This window comes from Oncorhynchus clarkii, unplaced genomic scaffold, assembly GCF_045791955.1.
Source record: "Oncorhynchus clarkii lewisi isolate Uvic-CL-2024 unplaced genomic scaffold, UVic_Ocla_1.0 unplaced_contig_11825_pilon_pilon, whole genome shotgun sequence".
NCBI lineage: Eukaryota > Metazoa > Chordata > Actinopteri > Salmoniformes > Salmonidae > Oncorhynchus > Oncorhynchus clarkii.
In genome coordinates, this window is record NW_027258357.1 from 50,003 (window position 1) to 77,862 (window position 27,860).

A 27,860-nucleotide genomic window follows, 5' to 3' on the forward strand; every position below is an offset into this window, starting at 1 on the left:
TCACTAAATGCAACTCTAAGCGGCCATACCTGGAAACAGTCCTGGAGGACTGCTTAACTTGTCATGCGCTGATTAATTCAAGCACAAAAATATCGGTCATCTCTCAAACATTGTTCAACGATCTCAAAATGGCTTTGAAGCCAACGTTTAGTTGGTTAAAAGTGGAACGATGCGACACTACCATTCCAGGTTTTACTCAGACTGCCTCTCACATGCTGAAACCACACTTCCAGGACTTAGCGCTTGAACACCCTGTGCATGTTACCAGCCTCGAATCTGAAACCCTGCTCCTCGGTGCAGACTTAATAGTTAGTTGTTACTGTTGTTGTATGCTGACTTTTATTTATTTCTGTAATATTTTATATGGGGGTAGTATTGTGTACAGTGTATTCATTTTCTCCTGTTTCAGAACCACTACCATTCCACTAGCTTTCCCATTTTTCATCCCAATGTCAATCACCATGTTTGTCTTCCTTAGTGTGTTTAAGTACTTGTTCTGAGAACGGAAGTGATATTACAGGTTATTTGAAGTGTCGTATCATTAAATGTGAAGACTTCATTTATCAACTCAATTCTCTATGTAATTTAATTATGCTATTAAACTAATCATGTAACGTGAATTAACAAAGAAGTTGGGGCACCACAGCAAAATGTTTAAAAAGTTTCTATTTCCGAACTAACTCTCCAGATATTTTCATATCTTATCGATTACAGTCACTTATGAATGTAATATTACCTCATCAGTCAAATTCTGAATGTCGCAAACCCTTAGATATCTGCACGAACCCATAGATCATGAATCAGCGATATACAAATATACAGATCTATTGTGATATATTGTGTTTCCTTTCAAATGGTACCAAGAATATGCATATCCTTGCTTCAGGGCCTGAGCTACAGGCAGTTAGATTTGGATATGTCATTGTTGGCAAAAATGTTTTTAAAAAAAGGGCTAATCCTTAAGGAACAAAAGTTGTTCCAGTTGTTGATGGGCAGAGACGTTGCTCTCTGCCACTGCTTGAGGGACACTGACTATTGTAGAGACAAAGATGTTGCTCTCAGTCACTCCTTGAGGGACACTGACACTATTGAAGAGACAGATGTTGCTCTCTGCCCTGCTTGAGGGACACTGACAGTATTGTGTGACCTGTATGTTCCAGAGTTGGGCAGATGTCCGGTCCCCTAGTAACACCCCTAGCAACCTATCGGGGCACAGGTGACACAGGTCAGAGTTTGAGAGGCAGGTTTATAGTACCCCTAGACTCTCAGGCTCCAGTCGTGGGGTATGGGGAGTGGAGTGTGCAGCTCAGGTTTGTGAGGTGCTGATAACAGTAACCGGCAGGGAATTTGTGACAGGGAGGGTCACCTCGAGGTGAAAATGGATCTTGTTCACAATGGATATTTAAGCGCTGGTACATCTCACACCATGCAAAGATATTTGTCTTATGCTAAGCAAGAGATTTAGACCAAAACATTCCCCTCGTCTGTAGTTACCAGTTAAATAACATGTTACTACTGTATAGGTACAGGCACACACACACACACACACACACACACACACACACACACACACACACACACACACACACACACACACACACACACACACACACACACACACACACACACACATCCAATCATCATATAAGCTGCTGCTACTCCTGAGGCCGAGGTCACCTTACCCCTATACATATTGAGCCCTTCCTCTCCAGTACCCCTGCACATTGTAAATATGGTTTTGGAACGGACCCTGTATTTAGCTTACTTACACTCTCATGTTCTTCTTATTTCTATTTCCCATGTGTTTTTCTTCTACTTTACTTTATAGTACTATACTGTATATTGATAGTGATTACTTACTGTATATTGATATTTATACTGTTACAGGGAAAAGAGCTGGTGTCACGACTTCCGCCGAAGTTGGTCGCTCTCCTTGTTCGGGCGGCGTTCGGCGGTCGAAGTCGCCGACCTTCAAGCCATCGCTGATCCTCTTTTCATTTTCCTTTGGTTTTGTCTTGTATCACACCTGGTTCCAATCCCATTCATTACATGTTATGTATTTAACCCTCTGTTCCCCCTCATGTCTTTGTCGGTGATTGTTTGTTTGTAAACATTGTGCCAGATATGTTCTGGTGTGCCACGGGTTTTGTTCCCACTTTTATTATTTTGTATATTTTGGTTTTCTGAGTTTTTGAGCACTTATTAAACTGCTCCGTTTTATACCAAGTTCGATCTCTTGCACCTGACTTCCCTGCCACCAGCACGCACCCTTACAGCTGACAAGAAAGGCATTGCACTGAACTGGTGCACGTGACAATAAAAACTTGATACCTGAAAATATTAGCATGTGGAAACAGTGCCAGAAACTAAACCAAAGCATGAATTGCTGTCATACCTTGTCCATAGACTACTTACAGGGTAATGAAACCAATGTGTCATTTTGTAATTTGAGTGAACTATCCTTTTACCTGGTCTACCAATGCACTGCTCTTGAAGAGTGAAACTAGGCTTACTGCTAAGGAATGACATTCACATACCAACACAAAACCGGAATGGGCACTTTACTCTGTGACTAACTGGATTTGGCTAAGTGTGTCAACACAGCTACTAGATTCTGACAGAGAGGAGTTTGTATCCACAACGATAACACTGTGGTCTGGTCTCTGTGGAGATGGCCTGGGGTCTGGTTTCCATGACATTAAGGGGTCTGTTGTCTGGGGTCTGTTGTCTGGTGATTCTGCTGTGGACTGTCACACCCACAGATGGGGGAGGTGAGTAACAACCATCATCATTCTGTCTTAATTCATCTGTCTTTACCTTATGTTTGTCTCAAAATATTACAGTGCAGACTCCAGACTCCATATCATATGATACCGTAAAACAAGCTTCTCAGACACATGAATTACTGTAGATCATAAACATGTTGGTCATTATAGAAGACTGACAATTTAATTAAAGAGCAGACTTTTCCTGTTGTGCATAGTGATCTTTGGCCACTTCCACCCTAAGGCAAAGTGTTAAACATTGATTATAACTATTTGGACAGTAAACCCCCATTTTGCCCTCAGGACAGCTTCAATTCATCAGGGCTTGGACTCTACAAGGTGTCGACAGCATTCCAAAGGGATGCTGGCCCATGTTGAATCCAATGCTTCCCACAATTCTGTCAAGTTGGCTGGATGTCCTTTGGGTGGTGGATACCCAGCAGCTTTGCAATTCTTGACACAAACCGGTGCGCTTGGCACCTACTCTCATATCCTGTTCAAAGGCACTTGCATACAGTGGGGAGAACAAGTATTTGATACACTGCCGATTTTGCAGGTTTTCCTACTTACAAAGCATGTAGAGGTCTGTAATTTTTATCATAGGTACACTTCAACTGTGAGAGACGGAATCTAAAACAAAATTCCAGAAAATCACATTCTATGATTTTTAAGTAATTAATTTGCATTTTATTAACAAGTGACATCAGTAAAGGATCAATAAGCTTTCATCAATAAGCTTTCACCTGTACTCACCTGGTAAGTCTATGACATGGAAAGAGCCAGTGTCTTTAATGTTTTGTGTAGTCAGTGTTGATGAATCTGTGTTCTGTGTTTATTCTCTTCCAGACGTCCATGTAACCTGTGTGTTCTCAGAGGATTGTGTCCTGCCCTGCAGCTTCCTGCCTGGCAGTGAGGAAGTCATCCACTGGATGAAACCAGAAGACAAGGACCTGATCATCCACTCCTACTACTACAGTACAGATCAGTTCAAACAGCAGAGCCAGAGTTTCAGAGGGAGAACAGCCCTGTTCAATGACCAGATCCCCAAAGGAAACGCTTCACTACTGCTGAGAGGGATCACACTCCAGGACCAGGGCAGATACAAGTGTTACACCAGCACTATTAAAGGCAACAAGGAGTCCTTCATTAACATAGCAGTGGAAGGTACAGAATGTCTATCTGTCTGTCTATGATGATCACTTCATGCTGCTCCATGTGTAATGTCTACTTTGTTGCAGCTCCAGTCCACTTGGTGGAAATACAGTTATCAGATGACATCATCACCTGCAGTTCTACAGGTATCTACCCTGAGCCTAAACTCACCTGGTCCACTGACCCCCCCTCTGACCTTTCATTTGACCCTGGAACCATCCAGAACTCCACCAGCATCAAGGTGGATGACCGGGGCCTCTATGACATCACCAGCACAAAACAGTTTAGCAGAGACCGAACCAACATCTGTACCGTGACCTCTGGGACAGTAGAAAGGACAGCAACCCTGAAACAGCAAGGTTATAAGTTGATCAACCTATTAATCAATCAATTCATAAATCAATGAATAAATTCATCAATATATTTATCTGGCTGCAAACTGTACAAACACAACACATCAATGTGAGACAGAATATGCAAAGACCATCCTAAAAAGGCTCTTTCTCATGACCTCATCTCAGCTCCTGTCCAAGGATCTCCAAGCAGTGAGGTGTCCATCCCCTGCAGTGTCTCTCAGTCTGACCTCCCGACCTTTGACCTCACCTGGACGTTCAAGCAGATAGTCACCATCCTTACCTCCACCTTCACCAACGGTACAGCTCAGATGTATGTTGTTGACAAGTGGAAGGAGCAGGTTCAGAATTTGTCTGACTCTGGCAGCCTTCAGCTCCACAAGTTAACCATGGTCCACCAGGGGACCTACAGCTGTGAACTCTCTACTGCCAGAGACACACACCTGATCCTCACCTACCTGCAGATCACACCTGATAAACTATCTGATGGTACAAAGTTTACTCTTACTGTTTCCCCTCACTGTAAGTCACAGGATCACATTCAACAATAAAACTGATACTCTGTATTTTCTCCTTCAGTTTCAGATGGACTGAGTCCAGGTTCAATCACTGGTATAATAATAGCAGCAGTGATTATAGCAGCAGTGATATGTTTCCTCCTGAGAGGTAAGTTATGATGATGATGACATCATAATCTGTTGAACCATTTAACACAACCACCTCCTGATGAACAGAGAGGAGGGTTACATTGGTGGCTTTTGATGAACAGCTTTCAGTTTCTGATATTTTTCTGTCTCCTGTCTCAAGGTTTTCTGTGCAAATCCAAAAAGCCCACAAGGTCTCAAGAGATTAACACCATCTCACCTGAAGAGGGAGAGTCTCTCTCTGCCACAGGTAGACGTCCATGGAATATTAATGTCCTTATGGTTACATGCATTTACTCATACTAGCTGTTTGTGTGTCTGAATCCTGCTAACTCACCCTAAACTCACCTGGTCCACTGCATTTACTCATACTAGCTGTTTGTGTGTCCGAATCCTGCTAACTCACCCTAAACTCACCTGGTCCACTGCATTTACTCATACTAGCTGTTTGTGTGTCTGAATCCTGCTAACTCACCCTAAACTCACCTATCCCCCTCCAGCAAATACAAATGATCCAAATGAAAACGATCAGAGTGGAAAACCACTACAGAATGAAGAAGAAAGAGAGGAAGACAGAGAAAGACAACAACAAGATCAAGGGGAAGAGGGTTCAGCCACAGCAGACATACCAGTAGCTCAGACAGAGGGAGAGGATATTGATCCTGGGTAAGACAAAAAGGGCATTCTAGAATTCTCTCTGGTGTGAGAGAGAGAGTCAAAAGTCAAGAAGAATATGATAAGAAATGTGTCGGTGTTCTACAGGATGTGGTCATGGTCTCTCTTAGAAAGAGACAATGGCTATTATTGATTATATAATATGTTGATGACAAAATCACTACTGGTTTAGACACTAGAATCTTGTAGAGACTTGAATGAATTCAGTAACTATCTATAAGCAATTATGAAAATGTTACCTACAGAAGACAAGGTGAAGTTATAATCATAATCATTTAGGATCCATATGGAGTGGCAAGCAGGAGGGTAGGAGCTAGGGGTTATTTCTGGACCAGCACCATATTTGACTACAAAAATACTTTGTTTTGCAAATATAAAATGTGCATTTACCAATGACTGTCTTCTGTATTCATAATACTTAATATTCAGTGACAGTATATTATCCCCTGCTTTGTCTCATTCAACTTCATTGTGTCTTCGAGAGGCCTGTCAGCCTTTACACACACTGAATGGACAGGACAGGACCTGTTTCATTATCAGAAGTAACTTGCTGGCATGTTAATCAATCAGTTACTATACATTATTAGGAGAGGTAGTTGATTGATTGTGGGACATCATTTTTTAAAGTATTGGTTTACTTTATTGTGTGCGTGTGCATGGTGCACATATATATTGCGACGGGAGGAGGAAGTAGCTACACTGTGATAGTGAGTTTATTTACTGTAGCATCACACCCACACCTTGATGAATGCAGGTTCTTTACCTGTATGTAACAGGATCCCTCTGGAAGTCCCAGACAGTCTCTCTCTGAAGAGAGAGGAGCTGTAGTAGCTGGGACAATAAGTTACCTGAAACAGAAAGGGAAGGGAAGCTGTTATGATGATAAAACAGTGAGGGAAAAAAGTATTTGATCCCCTGCTGATTTTGTACGTTTGCCCACTGACAAAGAATTGATCAGTCTATAATTGTAATGGTTTTAAAAGGTTTATTTGAGAGACAGAATAACAACAAATAAATCCAGAAAAACACATGTCAAAAATGTTATAAATTGATTTACATTTTAATGAGGGAAATAAGTATTTGACCCCTCTGCAAAACATGACTTAGTACTTGGTGGCAAAACCCTTGTTGGCATTCACAGAGGTCAGACGTTTCTTGTAGTTGGCCACCAGGTTTGCACACATCTCAGGAGGGATTTTGTCCCACTCCTCTTTGCAGATCTTCACCAAGTCATTAAGGTTTCGAGGCTGACGTTTGGCAGCTCAAACCTTCAGCTCCCTCCACAGATTTTCTATGGGATTAAGGTCTGGAGACTGGCTAGGCCACTCCAGGACCTTATTAATGTGCTTCTTCTTGAGCCACTCCTTTGTTGCCTTGGCCGTGTGTTTTGGGTCATTGTCATGCTGAAATACCCTTCCAGGGCCCATTTTCAATGCCCTGGCTGAGGGAAGGAGGTTCTCACCCAAGATTTGACGGTACATGGCCCCGTCCATCATCCCTTTGATGCGGTGAGGTCGTCCTGTCCCCTTTGCAGAAAAACACCCCCAAAGCATAATTTTTCCACCTCCATGTTTGACGGTGGGGGATGGTGTTCTTGGGGTCATAGGCAGCATTCCTCCTCCTCCAAACACGGCGAGTTGAGTTGATGCCAAAGTGCTCCATTTTGGTCTCATCTGACCACAACACTTTCACCCAGTTGTCCTCTGAATCATTCAGATGTTCATTGGCAAACTTCAGACGGGCATGTATATGTGCTTTCTTGAGCAGGGGGACCTTGCGGGCACTGCAAGATTTCAGTCCTTTGTTACCAATTGTTTTCTTGGTGACTATGGTCCCAGCTGTCTTGAGATCATTGACAAGATCCTCCCGTGTAGTTCTGGGCTGATTCCTCACCGTTCTCATGATCATTGCAACTCCACGAGGTGAGATCTTGCATGGAGCCCCAGGCCAAAGGAGATTGACAGTTATTTTGTGTTTCTTCCATTTGCGAAAAATCGCACCAACTGTTGTCACCTTCTCACCAAGCTGCTTGGCGATGGTCTTGTAGCCCATTCCAGCCTTGTGTAGGTCTACAATCTTGTCCCTGACATCCTTGGAGAGCTCTTTGGTCTTGGCCATGGTGGAGAGTTTGGAATCTGATTGATTGATTGCTTATGTGGACTCCCTTTAAGAGTGTGCTCCTAATCTCAGCTCGTTACCTGTATAAAAGACACCTGGGAGCCAGAAATCTTTCTGATTGAGAGGGGGTCAAATACTTATTTCCCTCATTAAAATACAAATCAATTTATAACATTTTTAGACATGCGTTTTTCTGGATTTTGTTGTTGTTATTCTGTCTCTCACTGTTCAAATAAACCTACCATTAAAATTATAGACTGATCATGTCTTTGTCAGTGGGCAAATGTACAAAATCAGCAGGGGAACGAATACTTTTTTCCCCTCACTCTAACAACCATAGTTAGCCTCTATTGAGCCATTTAACAAATCAAAATGTTCTGAATTTAGAATGATAGTGACTAATGGTTCTGATTGGGTTCTACAGAGAATGTCACCAGCAGCTGAATGTGAGATGACTGCCTCCACCACAGGTACTGTAGGACTGTTGTCTGTATACAGTGATATAAAACTCTGTTCGTGGGATGAAATGAAACCGACTTATCCACCTATCTTTCTCTGTGCAGCTAATGAAAACGGCCCATTTGGAAAACAACTTCTGAATCGGGGACAAAAAGGGGGAGATATTTTGATGAACACCAAGGTGAAGTGCTAACATAGCAGCAATACTGTTGCAGTGTCTCAAGAATTAAGAAGAGGTTGACCTAGAGGTGAAAATGGACCTTATTCACAGTGGACATTCAAACATCTCACAGCAGGCAAATATATGTTTCCCATGCTAACCAACAGAGACTTTTAAAAACCAACAGAAGATTCACCTAGGCTGGAGTTACCAGTCAAATAACACATTCTGATTGGTTTCTTTACTTAAAGGCTGTCCTAATGTCCTAATGAGAAAATATTCATACAAGCCTTATCATTCCACGTAATACTATGAACAATGTTATTAAATATGTTAACTTCACTATACTTTGTTTGCTTCTAGTTCACGTTGCCTGCTCAACCCCAAACCAAACCTCTGTTTTCCACCTCTTAACATTTGGATCAGTGAGTAGGCCTAGTCAATAATGCCTGGTCTCCAAGGAAACACTGCACCAGTGTCTGAAAGGTTGTTGATGCATTACAGAGCCTGAATGGTATTCATGGGAGCTGTCCACAGGTGAATGCAACCATTTTCCTGATCTCGTGTCCACATCAACCTGCCAGTAACCAGAAGACACTGGTCTAATACCATTGGTCCTGCTTGAGACTGGTCAGTGACTCCTGGATTCTGGGAGGAGGCTTGCAAACTTGCAGGATCATGTGCTGAACTTGTGTTCATGTTGGAGTAAGATAAAGGTCCCTCTAGAGAATCTGAGGTCAGTTTTGTATTCTCATTCAGGGTTTAGAATAAGACTTTGGGAAGGGAAATCTGATTGTAGATCTGTGCCTCAGGGCAACTCCTACCCAGAGATGGATCAGGTCAAAGACAGCCGAACATCGCCATCTAGTGGCCTTACAGCCTCGGCACCATATGCCCACACCTGATTGAACACAGATACATTAGGCCAGTGGTTCCCAAACGTATTCCCATTCTGATAACTGAAAATTCTCACGACCCCAACCATGTAAGAAAAAAAAATGTAATTAACAGAATGTTATTTTTTTTATTTGGGGCTATGGCAGTCGATTGAGGAACATTGTAACAGTATTTCTAATTGTCTTCTCAACTCACGTTCACATAATTGTAATGTGGGACTATGACAGTCAATTGCAAAGTAGTCTGACATGTTTCTTATCTCACCACCACTAATGAGTTAGGTGTGCCTGATGCATGTTGTGTAGGAGATTCTCAAAGTCAGGGGGCGTGGTCGACGTTGAGCACCTCATCTCTGCTGTCACATTAAACCTGGATCGATATTTGGTTTTAATGGAGACGAGAGCACTGATGGTTCTTTCAAGACTCCTGGGAACTCAGAAAAATCATAACGTCAGTGGTCTTCAGGTTGGAAAGTTGGAGCTCTAGAAACAGGCCTGAGTTCCCGAGTTGGAATTCCGGGTCAAAACTATTTATTTTCCCAGTTCCCATTTGCCTTGGATGCACTGAAGTCGGATGCCAGATATTTCCAAGTTCCCAGTTCCCAGTTAATTAAGGACAGACCCTCAACTAACTGTAGTATCCAGGACAGACCATCAACTAACTGTAGTATCCAGGACAGAACATCAACTAACTGTAGTATCCAGGACAGACCATCAACTAACTGTAGTATCCAGGACAGACCATCAACTAACTGTAGTATCCAGGACAGACCATCAACTAACTGTCATATCCAGGACAGACCCTCAACTAACTGTAGTATCCAGGACCCTCAACTAACTGTAGTATCCAGGACAGACCCTCAACTAACTGTAGTATCCAGGACCCTCAACTAACTGTAGTATCCAGGACCCTCAACTAACTGTAGTATCCAGGACAGACCCTCAACTAACTGTAGTATCCAGGACAGACCCTCAACTAACTGTCGTATTCAGGACAGACCATCAACTAACTGTCGTATCCAGGACAGACCCTCAACTAACTGTCGTATCCAGGGAAAACCATCAACTAACTGTCATATCCAGGGCAGACAATCAACCAACTGTCGTATCCAGGACAGACCCTCAACTAACTGTAGTATCCAGGACAGACCATCAACTAACTGTCGTATCCAGGGAAAACCATCAACTAACTGTCGTATCCAGGACAGACCATCAACTAACTGTAGTATCCAGGGAAAACCATCAACTAACTGTAGTATCCAGGGAAAACCATCAACTAACTGTAGTATCCAGGGAAAACCATCAACTAACTGTAGTATCCAGGACAGACCCTCAACAATAGTTACTCACCATCAGCTGGCCTGGAAGTGATCCACAGTTACAGCAGTGAACTGTAATATTTAGGACACATAACTGCAAGAGACTTCCTTCAACTGGAGTCTGCTGATATTGGCCTTTTAGAGTTTGTCTCTGTTTTTACCTTAATAAATGTTGAAGAACATGAATTATATCCAGGAATTAGTTGGCAAGACTTAGTCTTTTCTAATCGTTTGGCTCCGAACAGTAGCCTTATTTTTGTTGTTGTTCCATTTCACTATTCCGACCAGCTAAATAAAGTTCTGAACCGGTTCAAACCCTAAAAAGGAACGGTTTATATAGTTTATTTCTGTTCATTATTAAACCTCTGAAAACTGTTTTTTTTTTTTACATTTAGCAGAACATTAAATGACTTCACCATTCAGTGAGGAAAGAGCAGCTTACTATGGTGCAGGCAAGCGATAGTTACATGAAGCTTGGATTGAAGCGCTGGACATCTTGTTATGACATGCATTCTCTGAATTAGACCCACATAATTATACCTACATAGGAGCGGCATCTATGAAGGAACTTTTAATGTCTTTGGACTTCAGAGAGTTGGCTTAAAGTTGATGCTAGCTTGCTTGTGTGCAGAGCGGCACAAGAATTCAAGTCTAGCAGTACGGACATTTTGCTTTAACACAGTCGCTGCCCTGTCTTGCACACCAAGCTCAGTCACAACTTCACAATGGGGGGAGGGGTAATTTGTCTAGGGAGGAAAGTCCACTCTGTAAATATTTCACAGTGCACTAATCTTTGCCCTACACTCATTCGGTAAATAGTGAAAGCACTTGTGTAAGGAGCAGCACACTCCTCACTTCACAACCTGGATGGGGATACACTTTTTAGGAATAATCAGCAACAAAACTAGAATGACAAGCACAGGATTCTTTACAATCCATTAAGAGGGATAGGACTTCATTTCCACAACAATAACCCTGTGGTCTGGTCTCTGTGGAGATGGCCTGGGGTCTGGTTTCCATGACATTAAGGGGTCTGTTGTCAGTGGTGATTCTACTGTGGACTGCCACATCCACAGATGGGAGAGGTGAGAGACAACCATTGTCTTAGTTAATCCATCTTTGAATTATACCTCTATTTACCTAAGCAAGTCAGTTAAGAACAAATTCTTATTTACAATGATGCCTACCCCGGCTAAACCCGGACCAATTGTGCGCAGCCCTATGGGACTCCCAATCACGGCTGGATTTGAACCAGGTACTGCAGTGACACCTCTTGCAGTGTCTTAGACCACTGCACCACTCGGGAGCCACTCTGTGTGACTCCAAATATTACATTCCAAAATATCTCCAACAGATGTAAGATCTTAATTTGATCACTCTTTTGTTGCTGTGAATTATCCTGCACAGTAGGAAAATAAAAGTTCTAGTCTATTCAAGTTTAAAGGCTTCTAAAGATTGTGATTTCCAATTTAAAATGGCAGACATGATTTGCCCTAACGAAAAATGTATCAATATATTAATGTATCATGTCCATTAATTACAATCCACATAATAATTCACATTTCCTGCTGCTGCAGGATTATTTTCCTGCTGTAGCAAACAGGCTCAAGGTAGATCCTACATCTGTAGTCCTAGGTCTGTTTGACAGTAAGTGCTAAGCTAGCAGCACCTGGGAGGAGGGAAGTTGTTATCACACAGGACAGACAGGGTTTTACTGATATAAACTCACTGGAATCACCTCACATCAGTTTAACTGTAAAACAAGCTTCTCTGAAACATGAATGACTTACTTCAAGAGCAGACCTGTTGTGAGTAGTTATCTTTGTCCACTTCCACCCTAAGTCAAAGTGATATACAGATGAATCATCATGTGATAATGTGATTTTTTTTTTTTTTTTTTTTTTTTCTTTACCTTTATTTAACCAGGCAAGTCAGTTAAGAACAAATTCTTATTTTCAATGACGGCCTGGGAACAGTGGGTTAACTGCCTGTTCAGGGGCAGAACGACAGATTTGTACCTTGTCAGCTCGGGGGTTTGAACTCACAACCTTCCGGTTACTAGTCCGACGCTCTAACCACTAGGCTACCCTGCCGCCCCAGTGACAGTGAGGTCTCAAGAAAGTCTCCCTGTGATTATGTTTGAACAACTAATGGAAGATCAGTGATTAAATTTAACACAAAGGACAGGATAAGCTGGTTTAACAATGAAAATGATTGCTGAATGGGTGTGTGGTATGATTAGAGGCATGAAGGAAGTGTAGTCATTCAGGTCTGTCTTTACTTTAGATTGTGATTTTAGTTAGAGGTTAGGTGCTGTGGGTGTGGAAAGGGGCAGGTGCAGGACCAAGTAAGACAACAATGAGAGAATATTAACAATAATAACAGGTTACTCACTTTACCAAGGTAACTGACTATTGGGGAGAATAGGAGTCTGTGTTTGAATCCCTTCTCGTTCAGATGGTCATTTAATGTGTGTGTTTATTCACTTACAGACGTCCATGTAACCTGTGTGTTCTCAGAGGATTGTGTCCTGCCCTGCAGCTTCCTGCCTGGCAGTGAGGAAGTCATCCACTGGATGAAACCAGAAGACAAGGACCTGACCGTCCACTCCTACTACTACAGTACAGATCAGCTCAAACAGCAGAGCCAGCGTTTCAGAAGGAGAACAACCCTGTTCAATGACCAGATCCCCAAAGGAAACGCTTCACTACTGCTGAGAGGGATCACACTCCAGGACCAGGGCAGATACAAGTGTTACACCAGCACTATTGAAGGCAACATGGAGTCCTTCATTAACATAGCAGTGGAAGGTACGGAATGTCTATCTGTCTGTCTATGATGATCACTTCATGCTGCTCCATGTGTAATGTCTACTTTGTTGCAGCTCCAGTCCACTTGGTGGACATACAGTTATCAGATGACATCATCACCTGCAGTTCTACAGGTATCTACCCTGAGCCTAAACTCACCTGGTCCACTGACCCCCCCTCTGACCTTTCATTTGACCCTGGAACCATACAGAACTCCACCAGCATCAAGGTGGATGACCAGGGCCTCTATAACATCACCAGCACAAAACAGTTTAGCAGAGACCGAACCAACATCTGTACCGTGACCTCTGGGACAGTAGAAAGGACAGCAACCCTGAAACAGCAAGGTAATCAATCAATCAATTCATAAATAAATGAATAAATTCATCAATATATTTATCTGCCTGCAAACTGTACAAAAACAAGACATCACTGTGAGATAAAATACACAAATATCAAGCTAAAAAGGCTCTTTCTCATGACATCATTTCAGATCCGGTCCAGGGTTCTCCAATCAGTGAGGTTTCCATCCTCTGCAGTGTCTCTCAGTCTGACCTCCTGACCTTTGACCTCACCTGGAGGTTCAACCAGATAGACACCATCCTTACCTCCACCTACACCAACAGTACATCTCAGATGTATGTTGATGACCAGTGGAAGGATCAGGTTCAGAGTTTGTCTGACTCTGGCAGCCTTCAGCTCCACAAGTTAACCATGGTCCACCAGGGGACCTACAGCTGTGAACTCTCTACTGCCAGAGACACACACCTGATCCTCACCTACCTGCAGATCACACCTGATAAACTATCTGATGGTACAAAGTTTACTCTTACTGTTTCCCCTCACTGTAAGTCACAGGATCACATTCAACAATAAAACTGATACTCTGTATTTTCTCCTTCAGTTTCAGATGGACTGAGTCCAGGTTCAATCACTGGTATAATAATAGCAGCAGTGATTATAGCAGCAGTGATATGTTACCTGCTGAGAGGTAAGATTATGATGATGTTGTGTCTTTACTATCATTAACTGAAAACTTATAGTTTTTATCAAAGATTCTCTGTAATTAGTGTTACACGATCAAACTGATTAATCATGTAACCGTAGTTACTAGGAAGTCGGGGCACCAAGGACAATATTCAGATTACAAAGTTATCATTTCCTAAAATAACCTTTCAGATATTTTATCTGATCAATAGTCTTCTGATTAATGAATTATTTACTTTACCTCACGTTAGTCTCATTCCAAACGTCGTAAATGGTTGGTTATCTGCACCAACCCAGTCTTCACTATGAGTCATCCATACATCAATTGTCTTAAATCATTTATTTATTACTAACTAAGTAATTCACAGAAATGCATAACCAAACAAACAAACAAGGTACATGTGGTTACAAGAAATGATAGGAGAATGTGCCCTAGTGGGCTAAACCGGCATGGCAGCTTGTTTGACAAAAGGGGAAGTGGAGGTCGACTAAGAAATCACTACAGAGTGACGATTATAACAGTTGACATGCTAATCCTTTTCACATGAACGCTCACTCATTCGGGAACAATCAATATGTATATATTTATGCTCGGTGTGTCATCTTGTTCGCTGGTGAAAAGTTTGTTTCTGTTGGAGAGTTTCGTCCTCTCTCTCTCTCTCTCTCTCTCTCTCTCTCTCTCTCTCTCTCTCTGTCTTGGTTAGAGGGGAAAGTTCAGAGTGGCATTCATTAATTTGTTATAGAATGGATGTTTCGGCGGTTGTCGTTCTTCGCGTTCAATGACACCGAATTCCTAGCTGCAGACTAGTAATTAATATCAAAGACTTATTCTGTCAGTATCGATAGTCTAAGAGTTTAACCACGTGTTATGGTTAAAATATTCAACAATGGTCCACAACCTTTGTCCTCCCCTAATGGGGAAAAACATGGTCTGCTGATAATTTCTCAAAGTTGGGTTTTATTCAGAATGGCAGAAAAGGGCTGTCCCAGGACACCTGACCCTAACTGAGCTCAGGGGCGGTCCTCTGATTTAGTTAACTCTAATCCCCTTTTTGAGTTTTCCTTCATTAAACAGTCCAAAATCATATTACACAATTTTACAAACAGTATCATACTCACTCATTCATCTCATACAACAATTAGATGTAAACCTCATATCTGAGGCTATTATATAAACAGCGTTATGGTAATGTGGCCACACCGTCTCCCATGAGCTTCCCCAAGTTGTGACAAACGGACCAGTTCGTAGCTGGATTCTTCACCGATCTTTTATACTTTCTCCGGAACATGAAATTTGTTCGTACCTCAAGTTCTGTGAGGTGGAAGGAATTGCTTTGTTCTCTATGAAAATGTACTCTCTATACTGTGTCCATCAGGAGATCCGTCAATTTACGACGTCTCTCTGACCACCGCAGCCTAGTTGAAGGAGAAAAGGGGGCGGCAGGGAGAGGGGGATGTGGCTTGCTATACTCAAAGAGGCCAACGTCATGACAATGATGAAGACATCATAATCTGTTGAACCATTTAACACAACCACCTCCTGATGAACAGAGAGGAGGGTTACATTGGTGGCTTTTGATGAACAGCTTTCAGTTTCTGATATTTTGAAGTCTCCTGTCTCAAGGTTTTCTGTGCAAATCCAAGCCCCCAAGGTCTCAAGCGATGAACACCATCTCACCTGAAGAGGAAGAGTCACTCTCTGCCGCAGGTAGACCTTCATGGAATATTCATGTCCTTATGGTTACATGCATTTACTCATATTAGCTGTTTGTGTGTCTGAATCCTGCTAACTCACCCTAAACTCACCTATCCCCCTCCAGCAAATACAAATGGTCCAAATGAAAACGATCAGAGTGGAAAACCACTTCAGAATGAAGAAGGAAGAGAGGAAGACAGAGAAAGACAACAACAAGGTCAAGGAGAAGAGGGGTCAGCCATATCAACTTTAGTAATTCCTTGAATCAAGGAGAGAACATTGACCCAGGGGAGGACAAAGAGGAAAGTTGAAATTGGGGTAATTGTCCAATTGCATACAGTACCAGTCAAAAGTTTGGACACACCTACTCATTCAAGGATTTCTCTTTATTTTGACTATTTCCTACATTGTTGAATAATAGTGAATATCGTAACTATGAAATAACACATATGGAATCATGTAGTAACCAAAAAAGTGTTATACAAATCTTGCCTTGATGACAGCTTTGCACACTCTTGGCATTCTCTCAACCATCTTCGACACTCTTGAAGGTGTTCACACATGCTGAGCACTTGTTGGCTGCTTTTCTTTCACTCTGCAGTCCAACTCAACCCAAACCATCTCAATTGGGTGTAGGTCAGGTGATTAGGGATGCCAGGTCATCTGTGCAGCACTCCATCACTCTCCTTCTTGGTCAAATAGCCCCTACACAGCCTGGAGGTGTGTTGGATCATTGTCCTGTTGAAAAACAAATGATAATCCCACTAAGCGTAAATCAGATGAGATGGCGTATTGCTGCAAAATGCTGTGGTAGTCATGCTGGTTAAGTGTGCCTTGAATTCTAAATAAATCACTGACAGTGTCACCAGCAAAGCACCCACACACCATCACGCCTCCTCCTCCATGCTTCACGGTGGGAACCACACATACTGAGATCATCCGTTCACCTACTCTGTGTCTCACAAAGACACAGCGGTTGGAACAGAAAATCTCAAATTTAGACTCATCAGACCAAAGGACAGATTTCCACCGGTCTAATGTCCATTGCTCGTCTTTCTTGGCCCAAGCAAGTCTCTTCTTCTTATTGGTGTCCTTTAGTAGTGGTTTCTTTGACCATGCAGGCCTGATTCACACAGTCCCCTCTGAACAGTTGATGTTGAGATGTGTCTGTTACTTGAACTCTGTGAAGCATTTCTTTAGGCTGCAATCTGAGATGCAGTACACTCTAATGAACATATCCTCTGCAACAGAGGTAACTCTCGGTCTTCCTTTCCTGTGGGGGTCTTCATGAGAGCCAGTTTCATCACAGTGCCTGATGGTTTTTGTGACTGCACTTGAAGAAAAGTTCTTGAAATTTTACGGATTGACTGACCTTCATGTCTTAAAGTAATGATGGACTTTTGTTTCTCTTTGCTTGTTTAAGCTATTCTTGCCATAATATGGACTTCGTCTTTTACCAAATAGAGCAATCTTCTGTATGCCACCCCTACCTTGTCACAACACAACTGACTGGCTCAAACGGATTATTAAGGAGAAGTTTATCTAAAGTCCATGCATAACACTTGAATTTTCATCAACATTTATAATGAATATTTCTGTGAATGGATGTGGCTCTACAAAATCACTGCATGTTTTGGAACTACTGAACATAACACGCCAATGTAAAATGACATTTTTGGATATAAATATGCACTTTATCGAACAAAACATACATGTATTGTGTAACATGAAGTCCTATGAGTGTCATCTGATGAAGATCATCAAAGGTTAGTGATTAATTTTATCTCTATTTGTGCTTTTTGTGACTCCTCTCTTTGGCTGGAAAAATGGCTGGGTTTTTCTGTGATTTGGTGGTGACCTAACATAATCGTTTGTGGAGCTTTCGCTGTAAAGCATTTGTGGTGGGATTAACGAGAATTGTATCTTTAAAATGGTGCCCAATACTTGTATGTTTGAGAAATTTGACATTTCCGCCAGCGGAACCCCATTCCCAGACAGGCTAATGTCCTAATGAGAAAATACTCATATACAAGCCTTATCATTCCACATAATACTATGAACAATGTTGTTAAATATTTTAACTTTACTAGCCTTTGTTTGCTTCTACTTCACGTTGCCTGCTCAACCCCAACCCAAACCTCTTAATTTTCTACCTCTTAACATTTGGATCAGTGAGTAGACATAGTGAATAATGCACTGCACCAGTGTCTGAAAGGTTGTTGATGCATTAGATCCATAGTATTCATGGGAACTGTCCACAGGTGAATCTCTTAGGTCCACATCAACCTGCCAGTAACCAGAAGACACTGGTCTAATATCGTGTGTTAATATACTTAAGTATATTAAAAACCAAATACTTTTAGACTTTCTCAAGTAGTATTTTACTGGGTGAATTTCACTTTTACTTGAGTCCTTTTCTATTGAGGTATCTTTACTTTCACTCAAGTATGACAATTGGGTACTTTTTCCACCACTGATTGCTAGCTATACCATTCATTCTTTGTTTAACAGTGTTATCTGACAAAGGTATTGATGTGAGTTTCTGTGCCTCTGTCTCCCCACACATTGTTTTCACCACATCAATATTGCTGCCGGTAATAACAAAGTCTCTACAATAGTGTGTGGTTTCATAGAGTAGCGGGCCTTAACATTCACTGTGGGAATGATTCAAGTGCAACAGTCGAGAGCAAACTTTTCCCATGATCTAAGTGCGCTCTGGTTGAATTCTATTGTTTATATTTCAATAATTCTCATTTAGATTTTGAAGGTTAACCACTTTACAATAATTTTGAGATACAAAGAATATATTCTAATATATACAGTATATATATATATATATATATATATATATATATTATTTTTTTGGGGGGGGGTTCAGGATTTTGAAAATGTTATTTCACTGACTGTGCACAATCACATTACTCTGATGAAGACAGCTTGTCTTGGTTATTAGGTTATTAAATTATTGCATCTGAGCTCCTAGAGAGTGCGGATCTCCTTTTCTTCAACGTTTATCAACGTTTCCCTTTACTGTGGCAATTGTGATCAAATCAATGCAATATTATCCACTTTCAATTATGCAACATACCAAAACAAACTATGCAAGAGATTTTGTTGTAGACAGAACAGAATAGTGGATTGACTGCTTCCTACAAGAGCACAAAACGTGTCCATTTCTTGAAATCTTTTAAGAGTCTTAAAGGGGCAGTGTTGTATTTTGAGACAGGCTTGTCAATCGTTGTCTCTGATTGAGAACCATACTTAGGCAGCCTGTTTTCCCTCCATGGGTGGTGGGTAGTTGTTTTCTGTTTTGTGTATTGCACCTTGCAGAACTGTTCGTTTGTTTTTTTGTTCAAGTATTTGTATTGATTAAAAGGTATTATGAATACTTACCATGCTGCACCTTGGTCTTCTCCTTCTCCCAACAACAGACGTTGCACTTGCATCAAACAACACAACAACATTTTCAGTCATCTCCTTGTCTAAATGACAAGTGGATAAACAGGTTAATGTCAAGCCCTGCATGTTTCTTTTCAATGGTCCCGTGGAATGTTGGCCTACATTGAACACCACACCTGGTGTGGCTGCTACTGTAGGCTGAATGATAGAACAGCTATTTCCATGTTAACATTTCATGGGATGCATTTTCTCTTTTTGATGGTAGGCCACTCTGGTAGGCCTGCATAAGGACAAAATAGCCACAGTAGCCTGCCAACTTAACCAGTTTTTAATCTGAATTTTCACGAAGTTCAAGTTTGTGTTCAGCAGACCTGAAATTTGTTCAGTGCCGAAAAAAAATAGAAGGAACTTTGTTATAATTATCCAATACTATCAGATCTACATTAAGTGCATACAGTCATGGCCCAAAAGTATTGTCACCCTTGCACTTTCACCTATTGTCACCCAAGTAACTCACAATTTTCCCTACAAATAACTTGACATTGACCAAAGTATTTAGTCTCCAAAAATTATTTATTTCACTGTTAATATTACAGATACTTTGTTTTTGATTCAGAACTTAATATATCAATTTAAACCAGAAAATAAACAGAAATGGCATGGACAAAATTATTGACACCCTAGACTTTATTTGGTCTTTGGTCAAAATAACTGCAATCAAGCGCTTCCTATAGCCATCGATGAGCTTCCTGTACCTCTGTACTGGCATTTTGGCCCACTCTTCTTGTGCAAACTGCTCCAGTTCTCCCAGATTTGAAGGGTGCCTTCTCCCGACTGCTTCTCCCGATCCACAAGTTTTCAATTTGATTTACATCTGGACTCATTGCTGGCCACTTCAGAACAGTCCAGCGTTTATCTTGAACCATTCCTGGGTGCTTTTTGAAGTGTGTTTGGGGTCATTGTCCTGCTGGAAGACCTGTGACCTTCAACGAAGACCTGGCTTTTTGACACTTGGTCCAACATTGCGCTCCAAAATGCCTTGGTATTCTTCTGATTTCATGATGCCATGCACACGTTCAAGGCACCCAGTGCCTGAGGCAGCAAAGCAACCGCAAAGCATCACTGAACCTCCTCCATGTTTGACTCTAGGAAAGGTGTTACTTTCTTTAAAGGCTTCATTTTGTTCTTTACCAAAAAAGCTCTAATTTGGTCTCATCTTGAAACTGTCTTGTGTCTGAAGGTTAGCTTGAATCTGTGTGGCAGTTGGTCGAGGTGCTCTCGCCACCATTCAAACGATCTTTCGCTGCAATCTTCCATCAAGACTTTTCTTGCAGCCACGACCAGGGAGGTTGGCTACAGTGGCATGGACCTTATACTTCTGGATAACATTACGTATGTGGAAACAGTAACATGAAGGTCTCTGGAGATGGACTTGTAGCCTTGAGATTGTCCTCCTCAGATAATTCTATGGTTTTCTTTCTTTTCTCCATGCTCATTGTGGTTCACCCTGTGACACAAAACAAGAGAATGAGTATTTTTCTATATTCAAACTGGTATAATTCATGATTTTTATATTGCAGCCACCTCACTTCCTTGAAATCTAATTCTAGAAGGTGCCAATAATATTGTCAGGGCCATTTTTGAATGTCTTTGTGGAATTGGCTAACATTTAGTAAATTATTCATATATAATTGCAAACCAAATACATACTTATGTGGATACCAAAATATTTTTGAATTTCGACAGTTTTCTGGAAGAAATGGTGCGTTATTTGAAAAAATATTTTTTGACATACAGTGCCTTGCGAAAGTATTCGGCCCCCTTGAACTTTGCGACCTTTTGCCACATTTCAGGCTTCAAACATAAAGATATAAAACTGTATTTTTTTGTGAAGAATCAACAACAAGTGGGACACAATCATGAAGTGGAACAACATTTTTTGGATATTTCAAACCTTTTTAACAAATCAAAAACTGAAAAATTGGGCGTGCAAAATTATTCAGCCCCTTTACTTTCAGTGCAGCAAACTCTCTCCAGAAGTTCAGTGAGGATCTCTGAATGATCCAATGTTGACCTAAATGACTAATGATGATAAATACAATCCACCTGTGTGTAATCAAGTCTCCGTATAAATGCACCTGCACTGTGATAGTCTCAGAGGTCCGTTAAAAGCGCAGAGAGCATCATGAAGAACAAGGAACACACCAGGCAGGTCCGAGATACTGTTTGGCGTAAAAGCAACACAGCTCATCACTCTGAACACACCATCCCCACTGTCAAACATGGTGGTGGCAGCATCATGGTTTGGGCCTGCTTTTATTCAGCAGGGACAGGGAAGATGGTTAAAATTGATGGGAAGATGGATGGAGCCAAATACAGGACCATTCTGGAAGAAAACCTGATGGAGTCTGCAAAAGACCTGAGACTGGGACGGAGATTTGTCTTCCAACAAGACAATGATCCAAAACATAAAGCAAAATCTACAATGGAATGGTTCAAAAATAAACATATCCAGGTGTTAGAATGGCCAAGTCAAAGTCCAGACCTGAATCCAATCGAGAATCTGTGGAAAGAACTGAAAACTGCTGTTCACAAATGCTCTCCATCCAACCTCACTGAGCTCGAGCTGTTTTGCAAGGAGGAATGGGAAAAAATTTCAGTCTCTCGATGTGAAAAACTGATAGAGACATACCCCAAGCGACTTACAGCTGTAATCGCAGCAAAAGGTGGCTCTACAAAGTATTAACTTAAGGGGGCTGAATAATTTTGCACGCCCAATTTTTCAGTTTTTGATTTGTTAAAAAAGTTTGAAATATCCAATAAATGTCGTTCCACTTCATGATTGTGTCCCACATGTTGTTGATTCTTCACCAAAAAATACAGTTTTATATCTTTATGTTTGAAGCCTGAAATGTGGCAAAAGGTTGCAAAGTTCAAGGGGTCCGAATACTTTCGCAAGGCACTGTAACTGTATGTGTTTGGGGTTAGAGGCGGGGTCTTGGGGTGGGTTTGTGATTGACAGTAAGTGCTGAGCTAGCAGCACCTGGGAGGAGGGGAGTTGTTATCACACAGGATTGTCAGGGTTTTACTGATATAAACTGACCAGAATCACCTCACATGAGTTTAACTGTAAAACAAGCTTCTCAGACACATGAATTACTGTAGATCATAAACATGTTGGTCATTATAGAAGACTGACAATTTAATTAAAGAGCTGACTTTTCCTGTTGTGCATAGTGATCTTTGGTCACTTCCACCCTAAGGCAAAGTGTTAAACATTGATTATAACTATTTGGACAGTAAACCCCCATTTTACTCTCAGAACAGCCTGAAGGTGTCGAAAGCTTTCCACAGGGATGCTGGCCCATGTTGACTCCAATGCATCCCATAGTGGTGTCAAGTTGGCTGGATTTCCTTTGGGTGTTGGACCATTCTTGAAACACATGGGAAACTGTTGGGCGTGAAAAAACAGGTAGCTTTGTAGTTCTTGCCACAAACTGGTGCGCCTGGCACATACTACCATACCCTGTTCAAAGGCACTTACATCTTTTGTCTTGCCAATTCACCCTCATGAATGGCACACATACACAATCCATGTCTCAATTGTCTCAAGACTTAAAAATCCTTATTTAACTAGTCTCCTCCCCTTCATCTACACTGATTGAAGTTTATTTAACAAGGGACATCAATAAGGGATCAATAAGCTTTCATCAATGCCCACTGCTCTGAGGCTAGGAAACACTGTCACCACCGATAAATCCACTATAATTGAGAATTTCAATAAGCATTTCTCTACGGCTGGCCATGCTTTCCACCTGGCTACCCCTACCCCGGTCAACTGCCCGGCACCCTCCACAGCAACCCGCAAAAGCCCCCACCATTTCTCCTTCACCCAAATCCAGATGATGTTCTGAAAGAGCTGCAAAATATGGACCCCTACAAATCAGCCGGGCTAGACAATCTGGACCCTCTCTTTCTAAAATTATCTGCCGAAATTGTTGAAACTCCTATTACTAGCCTGTTCAACCTCTCTTTCGTATCGTCTGAGATTCCCAAAGATTGGAAAGCTGCCGCGGTCATCCCCCTCTTCAAAGGGGGTGACACTCTAGACCCAAACTGCTACAGACCTATATCTATCCTACCCTGTCTTTCTAAGGTCTTCGAAAGCCACGTTAACAAACAGATTACCGACCATTTCAAATCCCACCGTACCTTCTCCGCTATGCAATCTGGTTTCAGAGCTGGTCATGGGTGCACCTCAGCCACGCTCAAGGTCCTAAACGACATCATAACCGCCATCGATAAGAGACATTACTGTGCAGCCGTATTCATCGACTTGGCCAAGACTTTCGACTCTGTCAATCACCACATTCTTATTGGCAGACTCGACAGCCTTAGTTTCTCAAATGATTGCCTCGCATGGTTTACCAACTACTTCTCTGATAGAGTTCAGTGTGTCAAATCGGAGGGCCTGTTGTCCGGACCTCTGGCTGTCTCTATGAGGGTGCCACAGGGTTCAATCCTCGGGCCGACTCTCTTCTCTGTATACATCAATGATGTCGCTCTTGCTGCTGGTGGGTCTCTGATCTACCTCTACGCAGACAACACCATTCTGTATTCTTCTGGCCCCTCTTTGGACACTGTGTTAACTAACCTCCAGACGAGCTTCAATGCCATAGAATTCTCCTTCCATGGCCTCCAACTGCTCTTAAACGCAGGGGAAACTAAATGCATGCTATTCAACCGATCACTGCCCGCACCTGCTCGCCTGTCCAGCATCACTACTCTGGACGGCTCTGACTTAGAATACGTGGACAACTACAAATACCTAGGTGTCTGGTTAGACTGTAAACTCTCCTTCCAGACTCACATTAAGCATCTCCAATCCAAAATTACATCTAGAATTGGCTTCCTATATCGCAACAAAGCATCCTTCACTCATGCTGCCAAACATACCCTCGTAAAACTGACCATCCTACCAATCCTCGACTTCGGTGATGTCATCTATACAATAGCCTCCAACACTCTACTCAACAAACTGGATGCAGTCTATCACAGTGCCATCTGTTTTGTCACCAAAGCCCCATACACTGCCCACCATTGCGACCTGTACGCTCTCGTTGGTTGGCCCTCGCTTCATACGCGTCGCCAAACCCACTGGCTACAGGTTATCTACAAGTCTCTGCTAGGTAAAGCCACGCCTTATCTCAGCTCACTGGTCACCATAGCAGCACCCACTCAGAGCACGCGCTCCAGCAGGTATATCTCACTGGTCACCCCCAAAGCCAATTCCTCCATTGGTCGTCTTTCCTTCCAGTTCTCTGCTGCCAATGACTGGAACGAACTGCAAAAATCTCTGAAGCTGGAGACTCATATCTCCCTCACTAGCTTTAAGCACCAGCTGTCAGAGCAGCTCGCAGATCACTGCACCTGTACACAGCCCATCTATCTACCTACCTCATCCCCATACTGTATTTATTTATTTATCTTGCTCCTTTGCACCCCAGTATCTCTACTTGCACATTTATCTTCTGCACATCTACCATTCCAGTGTTTAATTGCTATATTGTAATTACTTCGCCACCTGCTCCTTTGCACCCCAGTATCTCTACTTGCACATTAATTTTCTGCATACATCTACCATTCCAGTGTTTAATTGCTATATTGTAATTACTTCACCACCATGGCCTATTTATTGCCTTAACACCCTTATCTAACCTCATTTGCACTCACTGTATATAGACCTTTTGTTTTATTTAGTTCTACTGTATTATTGACTGTATGTTTTGTTTATTCCATGTGTAACTCTGTGTTGTTGTATGTGTCGAATTGCTATGCTTTATCTTGGCCAGGTCGCAGTTGCAAATGAGAACTTGTTCTCAACTAGCCTACCTGGTTAAATAAAGGTGTCCTCAACTGGCCTACCTGGTTAAATAAAGGTGTTCTCAACTAGCCTACCTGGTTAAATAAAGGTGTTCTCAACTAGCCTACCTGGTTAAATAAAGGTGTTCTCCACTAGCCTACCTGGTTAAATAAAGGTGTTCTCAACTAGCCTACCTGGTTAAATAAAGGTGTTCTCAACTAGCCTACCTGGTTAAATAAAGGTGTTCTCAACTAGCCTACCTGGTTAAATAAAGGTGTTCTCAACTAGCCTACCTGGTTAAATAAAGGTGTTCTCCACTAGCCTACCTGGTTAAATAAAGGTGTTCTCAACTAGCCTACCTGGTTAAATAAAGGTGTTCTCCACTAGCCTACCTGGTTAAATAAAGGTGTTCTCAACTAGCCTACCTGGTTAAATAAAGGTGTTCTCCACTAGCCTACCTGGTTAAATAAAGGTGTTCTCAACTAGCCTACCTGGTTAAATAAAGGTGTTCTCAACTAGCCTACCTGGTTAAATAAAGGTGTTCTCAACTAGCCTACCTGGTTAAATAAAGGTGTTCTCAACTAGCCTACCTGGTTAAATACAGGTGTTCTCAACTAGCCTACCTGGTTAAATAAAGGTGTTCTCAACTAGCCTACCTGGTTAAATAAAGGTGTTCTCCACTAGCCTACCTGGTTAAATAAAGGTGTTCTCAACTAGCCTACCTGGTTAAATAAAGGTGTTCTCCACTAGCCTACCTGGTTAAATAAAGGTGTTCTCAACTAGCCTACCTGGTTAAATAAAGGTGTTCTCCACTAGCCTACCTGGTTAAATAAAGGTGTTCTCAACTAGCCTACCTGGTTAAATAAAGGTGTTCTCAACTAGCCTACCTGGTTAAATAAAGGTGTTCTCAACTAGCCTACCTGGTTAAATAAAGGTGTTCTCCACTAGCCTACCTGGTTAAATACAGGTGTTCTCAACTAGCCTACCTGGTTAAATAAAGGTGAAATAAAATGAATGTAAAAAATAAAACAAGCTTCCACCTGTCTTCCCCTGGTCAGTCTATGACATGGGAAGAGCAGGTGTCCTTTGTATTTTGTATAGTCAGTTTGTAGAAATAATCATGTGATCATGTGATTGACTATGAGCAACTAAAGTTGCTATAGTCATGTGCAACTAAAGTTGCTAGCAACTAAAGTTGCTATGTGATTGTTTGAACAACTTTATAGGAGGAATCAGAGATTCAGCAAAATATGGGGCAGGTTAAGGTGGTTTAACACTGTAAATGATTGCTGAATGGATATGTGGTATAATTAGAGGCATGAAGGAAGTGTAGTCATTCAGGTCTGACTGGAGTCTTTACTTTCGATTGTGATTTTAGTCAGAGTTTAGGTGCTGTGGGCGTGGAGGGGGGCGGGTGGAGAACCACAATGACAGAACAGACTCAGGATAATATTAAAAATATAACAATTTAAAAACACTCTGATATAAACAAAGAGCCGACTCACTTTACCAAGGTATCTGACTATTGGGGAGAATAGGAGTCTGTGTTGAATCCCATCTTGTCCAGATGGTCATTAAATGTGAGTGTTTATTCACTTGCAGACGTCCATGTAACATGTGTGTTCTCAGAGGATTGTGTCCTGCCCTGTAGCTTCCTGCCTGGCAGTGAGGAAGTCATCCACTGGATGAAAGTAGAAGACAAGGACCTGACCGTCCACTCCTACTACTACAGTACAGATCAGCTCAAACAGCAGAGCCAGCGTTTCAGAGGGAGAACAACCCTGTTCAATGACCAGATCCCCAAAGGAAACGCTTCACTACTGCTGAGAGGGATCACACTCCAAGAACCAGGCAGATACAAGTGTTACACCAGCACTATTAAAGGCAACATGGAGTCCTTCATTAACATAGCAGTGGAAGGTACAGAATGTCTGTCTGTCTGTCTATGATGATCACTTCATGCTGCTCCATGTGTAATGTCTACTTTTTACTCTGGGACAGTAGAAAGGACAGCAACCCTGAAACAACAAGGTAATCAGTTGATCAACCTATTTAATCAAATAATTCATAAATCAAATAATAAATTCCTCAATCAATTTTCTGTCTGTAAAATAAACAAAAACAAGACAACATTGCGAAACAAAATACGCAAAAATCATCCTAAAAAGGCACTTTCCCATGACATCCTTTCAGATCCGGTCCAGGGTTCTCCAAGCAGTGAGATGTCCATCCCCTGCCTTGTCTCTCAGTCTGACCTTCTGACCTTTAACCTCACCTGGAGGTTAGACCAGATAGACACCATTCTCACCTCCACCAAGGGTGCATCTCAGATGTACATTGATGACCAATGGAAGGAGCAGGTTCAGAGTTTGTCTGACTCTGGCAGCCTTCAGCTCCACAAGTTAACCCTGGTCCACCAGGGGACCTACAGCTGTGAACTCTCTACTGCCAGAGACACACACCTTCACCAAAGAGTGATCCGGATCGGCCAGCACGGGAGCCGAAGTAAACAGAGCTCTTAGTTGCCCAAAAGCCCTGTCCGTCTCAGCCGACCACTGCAACCT

The 27,860-nt window shown here is 41.9% G+C and overlaps 1 protein-coding gene and 1 long non-coding RNA gene across 2 annotated transcripts; both read left to right on the forward strand.

The window, feature by feature from the left end:
- Positions 1–2,619: 2,619 nt before the first annotated feature.
- LOC139396794 (V-set domain-containing T-cell activation inhibitor 1-like) lies at positions 2,620–4,947 on the forward strand. Its single transcript, XM_071143711.1, has 5 exons — positions 2,620–2,771; positions 3,612–3,929; positions 4,004–4,276; positions 4,439–4,759; positions 4,850–4,947. Exons 1-5 carry the CDS (start codon positions 2,672–2,674, stop codon positions 4,945–4,947), a joined length of 1,110 nt encoding a protein of 369 aa, XP_070999812.1. The 5' UTR covers positions 2,620–2,671.
- Positions 4,948–5,075: 128 nt separating this feature from the next.
- On the forward strand, positions 5,076–8,666 carry LOC139396795 (uncharacterized). Its single transcript, XR_011630871.1, has 4 exons — positions 5,076–5,164; positions 5,415–5,580; positions 8,132–8,177; positions 8,271–8,666. It is a non-coding gene; the product is annotated as an uncharacterized lncRNA (long non-coding RNA).
- The last annotated feature ends 19,194 nt before the right edge of the window (positions 8,667–27,860 follow it).